The 10,708-nt window shown below is 51.0% G+C and overlaps 1 protein-coding gene across 3 annotated transcripts; it reads left to right on the top strand.

The window, feature by feature from the left end:
• The first annotated feature begins 3,999 nt into the window (after positions 1 to 3,999).
• Positions 4,000 to 10,040, top strand: SLC25A51 (solute carrier family 25 member 51). Of its 3 annotated transcripts, none has more exons than XM_086629628.1 (3): positions 4,033 to 4,072; positions 7,151 to 7,263; positions 7,356 to 10,040. In XM_086629628.1, exons 2-3 carry the CDS (start codon positions 7,180 to 7,182, stop codon positions 8,268 to 8,270), a joined length of 999 nt encoding a protein of 332 aa, XP_086485754.1. In that variant the 5' UTR covers positions 4,033 to 4,072; positions 7,151 to 7,179; the 3' UTR covers positions 8,271 to 10,040. The 3 variants fall into 3 exon arrangements, with proteins under 3 accessions (XP_086485755.1, XP_086485754.1, XP_086485753.1); XM_086629627.1 differs by having other exon boundaries at positions 4,055 to 4,072; positions 7,126 to 7,263; XM_086629629.1 differs by lacking the exon at positions 7,151 to 7,263 and having other exon boundaries at positions 4,000 to 4,072.
• The last annotated feature ends 668 nt before the right edge of the window (positions 10,041 to 10,708 follow it).

The following is a 10,708-nucleotide window of genomic DNA, read 5'->3' as shown; positions in this document are numbered from 1 at the left end:
CAACACTTCCCTCCGGCGCTGCACCGAGACCAGGAGGCAAGGCGACAGTGGTGGGGGAAGCCAATGGCCCTGCCCTCCCCGTCTCAGCTGGACCCCCCCACACTCAGAGAGGCAGGGGTGGACAGCTGTGCATGGCGAGTGCAGCAACGGAAGCGTGCTGCTGGGGTGGCGAGCCATAGCACAGCTCTGCACAAGTCATGGCTGGCCACTGGGAGGAAGAAGGTGAGGCCAAAGCCTCCCAGGAGAGCACGTCCCTTGGCAGAGCCAAGGGCAACTGCTCAGCAGCATGCAGGCCTCTTTCGAGCGGCCAGTGAAGGGTCCCAGCCCCTGCCTCTGCCTCCCTGGGAGAGCCATCTGCCAGTGCCCACCCAGTGGCACAGAGGAAGACCCTGGGAGCGAGGGGCTGAGGTGGGGCAGGCACAAGGCTGGCCGCGCCTCTGGTGAGCAAAAGGCACGGCTGGGAGTGCTCGCTGCATGACGCAGAGCTGCTGCAAGTTCAGCTGGATCGTGCTGTGGAGAGAGGGCGGCACGGCCTGCGAGACCTGCCCAGCTGCTGGCGACAGTGGGGCTTGCAGGTCTGTGCTGTAGGGGAGAGAGGGCTGCGAGTCCCCAACCCCGGCCTGACAGGCCTGTCTGGGACGCAGGGCTCATTAGGAAAGGTGCACAGCTTTCTCCAGAGGCCAAGTTCATCCTGTGACTCAGTGCCCAGGGACACCAGCGAGACCCTCTGAGCAGAAGAGGGATCAAGAAGAAGAACGCACCATCAGCAATGTGGCTCATAACGGACCCCAGTCACCCGATCGCACCACAGCACGAGGCCGCTGCTGCTGAGGGCATGCAAGACCATGCCCCTCTGCTCCAGCTCCCGCTCCGGCCTGCCCAGCATCATTCTACACGTCCCACCCTGAGAAAAGCTGGCTGCTGGTGGCACGATGCCCCTCCTGATAGCAGGACTTCAGGCCCTGCTGGCCCTCCTCCCCAGCACACACAGCAGGATGCAAGCCTCCTGATGCCTCCTGTGCTCAGCGACCTCCCACTGCTCTCCACAAAGCACTGGACAAGTGGCTTCACTGAATCGGGAGGTACTTCGCAAAATTTACCATCTTGTATTTGAGAGTAGAATTGTTATTATCAGTGACGAGAAAAAATAATAATATGAAACAGTGAGCTCCACCAATCATCAGCACTTCCCCTGAAGCAGCCCACTTTGTGCACATTATCCAGCACGCAGCAGCCAGAGATCAGTGCTCTGGTGTGGTACATGCCCTACGAACACCACAAATAAGTGTGTACATCCATGGGCTGGCTTCAGGCCAGCTGAGCAGCAAGGACAGCCCTTCTTGGCAGGCATGGCTCAGACCCTGCACTGCGTGTTTCTTGCTCTGCCTCTGCCTACCCCACCAGGCCAGTTCATGCACCTTCATGTGCAGGGAAACGAGCTCAGGAGAGGACTGTGGTTACCCTCTAATGCCAGAGTTCATCTCACATATGATGCTGTTAAAAGGAGTTGGGAACCATCCCATTCCGTCTCTCAGGGATGCACGCTGGCATGGCGGGCAAATGCTTCATGCTTTCAATGGTAGCCTTTGACCAAACGTGGGGAATTTTACTCCTCCTTGAAGTCAGTGTGACTTCCAGCTATCCTGCAGCCATCATGAGGGAATCTGCTAAGGAAAACACAGGCTTGCCTTGAAGCTAAGTTTCAAGTTTGTCCTAGGGTCCTACACAACACCTGGAACCGAGTGGGGAATCTCCCACTTTAGCTTTGCTGGAAGAAATGCAGATTTGCTGCCACACTTCCGCGGCAGCACTCCATGCAGTCTGCTGGGAAGGATGGTCTTGTGACTGTGGTGCCAGGTCCCTCACAACTAGGGTCTGCAGGACTCAGTAGCTCTGAGCCTCTCCCCTGCCATGACATCTAGCACCCATGGATAAGCATCACAATGTCATGGAAACCGGATGCTGACACTGGAAGAGGAAGGGTTTTGAACAGAAATTCGGGGGAAAACTTAGTGTCACACTCTTTCAAGCAGGCAAACCGCTCAGCATTTTCTCCTTGCTGTCCCCCTTCTTCTTGCAGGCTTACCATTATGGGTTGAATTGTAATAAGCCTTACCATTAAACTTTGTGGTAGCAGCACAAATACTAAAATAAAAACAAGCCATTGTTATTTACTAACAAACTACTAACGAAACCCCACAACAGCAAAACAACACAACTACAGACTCTCTCAGTGCTTTGTGTCTTCCAACACTTCCCCAGCGAGAGGCAATACCGACGTCACGCCCAGGCAAGAGGAGAAGATGCCGCCTTGCCCAGAGGACGCCGAGGAGGCCTCGCTGACGCTTCGCACTGGCCCTGCAGCCCTCGGGGACCGAGCGCCCGAGTCCTCGAGAGCCTGGGAGCCGCCCCAGCGCAGTGCCCGTAGGCAGCCTGCCATCAGCCGGGTGTTCTCCGGGCGACGTTCTGCCGTGCAGAAACGCCTGCGGTCCTCTCCTCAGGAGCAGCCCTCTGAGAAGCGGCACCTGATCCTAAAGCAGCTTCTCGCGTCTCTACGCACAGGGCCGAGGGGTCGGCACAAACCCGGGCAAGCGTGGGAAGCCGGAGAAAGGAGAAATCAGAAAACAAGATCTGCCGAGCCTCCCGCCGGCAGCGGACGCCCTGCCGCCGCTCACCCGCCGCGCTCGGCGGCTTTTTCCCGGCTTTCTCCCCGAGCGCTCCGGGGTTCCCGCAGCGAGAGGCAGGGCAGCAGAGGCGCCTCTGCCGGCCCCGCCGCCCCCTGCCCTGCCGGCGCTCAGGGCTCGCACGGGGCTGCCCGGGAGCGCTCCCGGGCAGGGCTGCGGCCCGGCGCCCTACCCGGCGAGCCGAGAGCTGCGCGGAGAGGCCTCGCCCGGTGCTCCCACCTCCCTACCAGCGGGGCACACGCGAGGCGCGGACCCAAACGAGACGCCGCAGCTTTCTCCAGCACAGACGCCGAGGCACCGGGCAGCGCGGCGGGAGGCGGGGCTCCAGCCCCGGCGGCAGAGCCCGCAGCCAGCGCTGCCGCCGCTCGGGACCCCGCGCCCGCAGGCTGCCCAGCCCATCGCTCCCGAGCCCAGCGCTCACCTCCGCTGCACCCCGCTCCGGCGTGACTGCCTGAGCCCCAAACCCGACCCGCCCGGCGGGGCCAGCGCCCCGCCCCCGGCTCGTGCGCGCGCCCCGCGCCGCTGCCTTATTGGCTGCGCGGAGAGGGGGTAGCGCCGCCACCGCCCTTCCCCTGGGTCACGTGAAGGAGAGGCGCGCCCAGTTCCTTCGCCCTCCCTTCACGTCCCGCCTTGCGTCAGGCGGCGTGGCTGCGTCACACGCCGGCGCGCGCACGGCAGAGGCGGCGGGGCCGCGCCGCCGGCGGAGGCTCGTGTCCCGTCCCGTCCCTTCTCCTCCCCTCCCCTCCCCTCCCCTCCCGCCCCGCCGCTGCCATGGCAACAGCCGCAGGTGCGTCCTGAGGCAGAGCGCGCCGCCCGCGCCTCGGCCCGGCGGTGTGTCGCGGAGCCCGGCTCGGCTCGGCCCGGCCCGGCCCGGCGCGGCGCGGCGCGGCGGCCGCGCAGGCGCGCCAGGGCGGAGGCGGGCGGGCGCGGTTCCGCCGGGAGCGGGCCGCAGCCGCCGCCCCGCGCTGCGCCGGCCTGACCTTGAGCGCGAGCCCGGCCCGCGGGCGCCCGCCCGCCTGCTGGGGCCGAGGGCTGCCGGGGAGCCGGGCAGCGCTCCAGGCCCCGGTGCCGGCCCGGGAGGGCGGCGCGCTGGTGGCCGCTCCGCCGCCCGCGCGGGAGGGGCGGGTGTTGTCTCCTGCCGTCCCGGCGCGGCCTCCTCTTTCGCGCTTGTGCCGCGTTCTTGACTCGTTCTTGGCTGTTCGCTTTCAGGTCGCCTGCTGTCGTGCCCCGGAGGGGCTGCGATCGCTCCCGAGCGTCCCCGGCACACCGTCGACGTGGCCGGGCGGCCCTGCCGGCGCTGCTGGAAGGACTGAGGTCTCCTCAGCGGCACCGGACCGACGCGTTTGCTCGGGCAGCACGGCCGCAGGAAGCCCCGCGCACAGAATGCAGTGAGTCGGGACGTGCGTTGCTTCGGGAGGGGCTCGGTGCTTCCCGTGGGGCCGTGGCGAGGAGCCCTGGGCTGGTGAGCCCCGAGCTCTGGTAACCTGGTGTGTGTTACAGCAGTAGGCGACTGGCTGGAGAAACAAATGAATGAATCCGTAAACATTCCACCTTAACAGACGCACCTGCATGCCTTCAGGATTTGGCTAATTGTTTATGGTGAATAGATACCATAGTTGATGGCAAAAGAGTGTGAGTTGGTAGCATTGCTCTGATTTGCCATTTGAACAAGATTCAGTTCCCAGAATAATCTTAAACTGTGATTGAACCAGGAGGACTTCCGAGGTAGCACGTTGGTTCCATAGCAGTCGGGATGACAGGAAACACTGCGATCTCGTACCAGTATTACAACTACAGAGATGTAATGCAATATCAGATGACAAATGTCCTTTTCTTCGTTCTCTGCCTTGTGTTTTTCTGACCTAGTAGGTCCCACGCCAGCATTTTGAAGGCCAAGGTAAATGGGTTTAAGTCCTTCTTTAGAAGCACTAGATGTGCATAGCACAAGATGGTGACAGTGGCAGGCACCTGAGGTACAGACCTTGGATCAGGGAACATGATGTCAAAAAGGATCACTTGTGCCCCCTTCCTCAGAGCACTCTGCATTCAGCTCCTGGGTTGAGGGAACTTCTGTGTATAATGGGATGTTGCAGCAGTTCAGGGGTTTGCGTGTATAGGCAATGCCGTTGATCCAAAACTTTTACTCTGTTTTTGAGAACTCTTTCTTTTATGTTGAATTCTGACAAAGTGGCTGCTGTGCTCTAGTATGTGTAGGTAGCACAGGCCTTACAAATTAGGTCTGAAAGCAAGAGTTCTGTCATAAGCACTTCTGGGAGGACTTCTTGTGCCTGGCTCTTGGGAGTTCGCGATTCAGGACCATGATGACTTCCTTATGTAAGGATCACTGCAGTCGTCGGTGCTTCCCTACTGGACAGATCCAATGGTTACATCAAAAGGAGCACGTAGCTTCTGAAACCAAACTAAAGGTTTTGTTTCATTTTATTTATTACAAGTTTCTTTTGAGGGAAAAAATATGTTTTGGCTGCAGGCAGCTGCCACCCATATAAATGACTAGTTGTCGAAACCCTTTTGCATCATCTCCTTAACGGTGTTGTTTCTGGTGAGACTTTTCCACACTGTGTTAGTTGAATTAGCATGACCCACTGTCCCCTGTCTGAGACCAGTGTATCTGCAGCTGTGGCTTTTTTTAGTATATGCAAGTAGAACTACAGTAATCTGAATAATACTCTAAACTGCCGCATATATAAAGTGGCGTATAAGCCATGTAATATGAATCCCTGTCTCTGATGTTACTTCTCATATTGACAGAAACACTTCATCTTTGTGAATTACTTAGGTGGCATTTTCACTTGACAGACCTTAAAGGATTAAACAGTATGTAAGTGTAGGGGAAAAGCCAAGCCAGGTATATATGTGTTTTGTTTTAAAAATAAATTGTGTACTTGGTCAAAACCATCCGTCAGGTTGCTTCAAGCAATCCTGGTTGTTTCTGTATTGCCTCTGCCATGCGCCCTTCATGTAACAGCCTGTAGTGGCCACACCTTGAGAAACCGTTCCTCATGCCAAGGAGGGGGATTAGCTCCAAATACCGTTTTGAAATCAGGGAGTATCTCAAGTTCACAAACCACCACCAGCCTCACTTGATGGTTTCTGACTTAACTCAAGCTGTGCTGTAATGGAAGTTAGGACTCAGATCAGCTGCAAAACCAGCTTTTTATAATTATTGGATAAGTAATCCCATTTTACATGACAAACAAATGTTGCCTGGTAAGGATTACTTCAGTACTTCTCTGCTTTATTTCATAGAACTGTCTCTGTGTGTCCTTCGGTACCACAGATTTAGCCAAGCTCAAAGTCTTGAACTTCTCAACAGAACATTAAGATCAAGTGTGGGTTCAAGATGCTGTCTTTCTCTGCAGTTGAGACTGCAGGTTAATTAACTGGAACTTTCAGAAATTTTCAAAACTGTGTTAGAAGTGTTATTGTAGTTTAATTTAAGCCTGTGATTACAATAGTGTACTAGTTTTGGCTGGGATGGTGTTAATTTTTGTTACAGTAGGCTGCGTAGGGCTCTGTTTCGGATTTGTGACGAACATCAAACAATGTTGATAACACAGGGATGTCTTGGTGCTTGCTGGGCAGTGCTGGCACAGAGCGAAGGCCTCTTCTGTTCCCGACCCTGCTGCTGAGTGAGCAGGCAGGGGTGCACAAGGAGCTGGGAGCGGGTACAGCTGGGACAGCTGGCCCCGACTGGCCAAAGGGATACCCGACAACATACGTTGTGCTCAGCAATAACAGTGGGGGGATGTTGGCGGGTGGCTGCTGCTCAGGGACTGGCTGGGCGTTCATTGGTTGGTGGTGAGCACTTGTTTTCATTTGCATCTCCTGCTTTTCTTGGGGTTTATTTTCTTTTCTCTGTGTTTTTTGCCCCTTTCAGGTTTTTTTTTTTTTTAATTTCTTTTTAATACTTAAGCTGATTTTATCTCAACCCATGAATTTCTTTCTCACTTTTACCCTTCTGATTCTCCCTACCATCCCACTGGGAAGGGGCAGAGTGGGGGAACAGTGAGGGGGTGGTGGGAGTGGGTAGTGGCATGAAGAGTGAACGAGTGGCTGTGGGGTGCTTAGTTGCTGGCTGGGTTAAACCACGACAAATTGATAGTCAAATTATCTGTTGTTTTCTGCCACAGGGAAAGACAAAGGGGAATCATCAGAATTTGTAATGCTACTGCATGTATTTTATTTCTTTTTTTCCTTAGACCCTCTTGTGTCCCTATCACCACTGTGCTGCCAATGTGTGTTTTATTAGTGTGAGAGTAGACCTTTCAGTGTTTGAATTTCTTGAATTCAATTCATTATTGTGTTGAACAGGTGAATCTAATGTGTGAGCCTGCTCTTGTCAGCTGTAAGGTAGCACTTGAGAAGTTCATACCTCAGTTTTCTTCCCAATTTATTTCTATTTTAATTTGAAAATGTACAGAAAGGAAAAACTGCCACTTTTTCAGGCCTCTAAGACTTGAGTAGAAAACAGTGCATGCAACATCCATCGGATCTGGCATTTGTCACTTTTTGCCTTCAAATTTTATGGGCTTTCCTCAGACATAAGATACTGTTTGAGGTAGGTGCTGTTTGAATGATCCACTAGTGTGAAAAAAGCTGCAGGGTCACCTGCAGGTCTGCTCATGTTTGTTCTTTTCTGTTTTGATGCAGAGAAGGAGAACTGAGATATACTACAGTAAGAAAAACAGTATGATGGATTCAGAGGGTTCTGCCCCAACGAATTCAAAGGAATACCTAAGCAATGACATAATGACTACCTCTGGTAAACATTATCTTTGTGGCTACTGTGCGGCCTTCACAAATATAGCAGTCACTTTTCCCATCCAGAAGGTCCTCTTTCGACAGCAGTTGTATGGTTTGAAAACAAAGGATGCAGTACATCAGCTGCAGAAGGATGGAATTAGAAATCTCTATCGTGGCATCCTTCCTCCATTAATGCAGAAAACAACAACACTGGCTCTAATGTTTGGCCTGTATGAAGATTTCTCCTCTCTTCTCCATAGCCACACAAGTGCTCCCGAACTCTTCACTCGCAGCATGGCAGCGGTGCTTGCAGGGACCACGGAAGCTGTTCTTACACCTTTTGAGCGAGTTCAGACTTTGCTTCAGGACTACAAACACCACGATAAATTCACAAACACTTACCAAGCTTTCAAGGTACTGAAAGTCTATGGGATGAGAGAATATTATCGGGGATTGGTGCCTATTCTGCTCCGAAACGGACCCAGTAATGCACTCTTCTTTGGCCTACGGGGACCTATCAAACAGTGTCTGCCTGAAGCAACCTCTTACAGCACTCATTTGGTCAATGACTTTATCTGTGGAGGCCTGTTGGGTGCCATGCTGGGATTCCTGTTTTTCCCAGTGAATGTTGTAAAAACCCGCATGCAAGCTCAGATTGGTGGTGAATTTCAGTCCTTCTCAAAAGTCTTCCTGAAGATCTGGCTGGAACGTGATAGAAAACTGATCCACCTTTTCAGAGGAGCCCACCTGAATTACCACCGTTCTGTGCTGTCCTGGGGCATAATCAATGCATCCTATGAATTCTTGCTGAAGCTGTTGTGAAAACCACTATCTTATTTTGGCTCTTCTGTTCATGTGGATATCGGCACATATGATGTCACTGAATCCCAGGGAACGGTGCCTGCGTAGTGTGAAGGCAATTAGTCTTGGCCTTCAATATTTATGGAGTGAATGGTGATGCATCTAAACCTTGGTGCAATGAAGATGAACTTCTTAAAGTATTTATTTGCCGGCAGGTGATTTTTACCCATAATGGAGCTACTAGACAAATACAACCTTTAAAAAAAAAAAAAAAAAGACTTACATTAGTCGAGCAGCTTACTCTGTATCACTCCCAACATTTCTTAACGCTCCATGATGGAATGTGCTCCATTGTCCACATTGTACAACATGAAAGTCAAGGAGGCGCTGATGAAGATGTATTCCCTTGCCTGATAAACTTAAAAATCTCAATGTAAGAACTGCATTTTCAAATGTTGTAGAGTCCCAAATACTCCTTGTTGTTTAAAGCTGAAAGGACAGATCCAGATGGAGATGACGGATGTTTAGAACTTCAAGCTTAAACCAAGGCTACGCAAACTCTTCTGCCAGCCCTTTTGATGCTTGGCTTTAAGATGGACATTTCATTTAACAGTGTAAGAGTGGTTACTCAATGTTTAACTTCAGTGTAAGCTGACTCCAGTTCAAAGGGGGATATCTGTGTGTGTGTATGTACATGTGTGCCTTCCTGTGAAAAGGGAAAAGTGGAAGGAATGAAACAGCAACTTTACTAAAGCTTTATAAAGTGTCCTTCCTTGTGAAAAAAACCTTCTGCTTGTAAACATGGAGTTGGTTCTGCTTTTTTTTTTTTGTGGCAGTGCTTCTTTTTCTGTTGCTGATAGCTATGGGGTCAGAAAGCAGATGGCCCTTTCTGTAATGCTCATGAAACAGTTCAGCTTCCCACAATTGTGAAAGTAGTTAACAAACACAGCTCTTTTGTCCTGAGGTATCTTGTCTTTTGCAAATTACTTTGGTTTCATTTGGGCTGTGGAATAATGGATCACAACAAGATACTTTTACCTGAAACTTAAGAGTTCTGCCTACTTGATGTGTACTGTAAGTTCTGTAAGACAGCTGTACAGCAGCGCTGACAAGATGAGGTTTCTGGGTGTTGCCCACCTCAGTGGAGGTCTGTAAGTGTAGCAGAGGCGACAGCCAAAGATGACCTTAGAAGCAGCCAGGTAGGAAAGATACAGCATTTGCAGACGTGTTTAAGGACTTCTGTAGGTGAGTATTGAAAAAGACTTACAGAAATATGGAGTATTGTGTGTCTTACAGACTTGGGAGTTTAGAGATAAAAGAAAGATCTCAGGCCTTAAAGAAAGGGACAGAAGAGCAAGTATGACCATAAACCAGGTGAGGGTCTTAACAAAAAGCCTTTGATTCTCCTGGGCGACTTTTATCTTATGAAACTATATATATATTAAAAAACCAAAAATTTTGGATGATGGAGGGCAAGAAAGTTTTCAGAAACTGGTCTGAATTGGTCTTTTCATAAGTTTTGGAGTGGCTATTAGTTTTTTTGAGTTTTCCATTTGCTAAACTGTCCTCAAATATTGATTGTAATCAGTGTGTTATGATTATAATCATAATATAGTCCCTAGTTTCACAGTCAAAATGTCCAGGCTGAGCATTCTTGTATCTGAATGTTGTGATTATCTGCATTTAAATAAAATGTTTACTGAATGTTTGTTACTGGCAGAATCCGATTTTTACCTGTGTACTGTTTTTTGTAATCACTCCTTGATGGAATAAAAAAATTTGCATCCTGTTTTTCTGTGGAAGATACTATGTACTTCTCCAGTGTTGGGAAATCTGAAGTATTGAGGGTAAGAGTTTGACGTAAGCCCACTACTATCTGGTGATTGGCATTACTGTAGAAAAAAGAAAAAAGTGCAGTGCTGGTCTGTTGCTGTCTCTGCTCACGTGGCATGGTTGGTAGAGTGCAGTGCAGGTCTGTCATGACACAACTACACTCGAGTATCATCTTTGCTTTGCTTTAAAACCACCAGCAGTTTTGCCACACAATCAAAGGAATTGTATGCTTAACAACTTCCAGATGTTTTCTGTCTAAGAGGACAGGTATTTGTAATCAGTGGAGAGAGGGGTCCAGTGAGTTTCGGCACACAACTTACTGTGAGATGGAATATGTCATTTAAAAAGCAGGATGTGTTGCCAGTCTGGGAAGAGAGCACAGGAGTTGCAATGCCACAACTAACATGAAAACAATGCTGTTCAGGTGAGTTTCAAGATTGCTTCCAGCGTTGACAGACTGACTATGACCTGACTCAGCTCCATACCAACTTAATACAGTTGCAATGTTAAGAATACAAGTGATAGTTGGCAAGGATCAGGACAGACTGGATCTTCAAACCAACTCTCACTAGCAGTGTTTATTTGTGTTGTCTCGTGTGCAGGGCAGGGTCACTGCAGGCAATGCG

Source organism: Tauraco erythrolophus, chromosome Z (assembly GCF_009769465.1).
Source record: "Tauraco erythrolophus isolate bTauEry1 chromosome Z, bTauEry1.pri, whole genome shotgun sequence".
NCBI classification, from domain to species: Eukaryota; Metazoa; Chordata; class Aves; order Musophagiformes; family Musophagidae; genus Tauraco; species Tauraco erythrolophus.
The sequence above is the reverse complement of the archived record's forward strand: the minus strand, read 5'-3'. Positions and strand labels throughout refer to the sequence as shown.

Coding starts and splice junctions, on each gene's coding strand:
- SLC25A51 (XM_086629628.1), top strand. CDS start 7,180: ATGCAACATCCATCGGATCTGGCATTTGTCACTTTTTGCCTTCAAATT. Junction 7,264..7,355: donor GACATAAGATACTGTTTGAG/GTAGGTGCTGTT, acceptor GTTTTGATGCAG/AGAAGGAGAACTGAGATATA.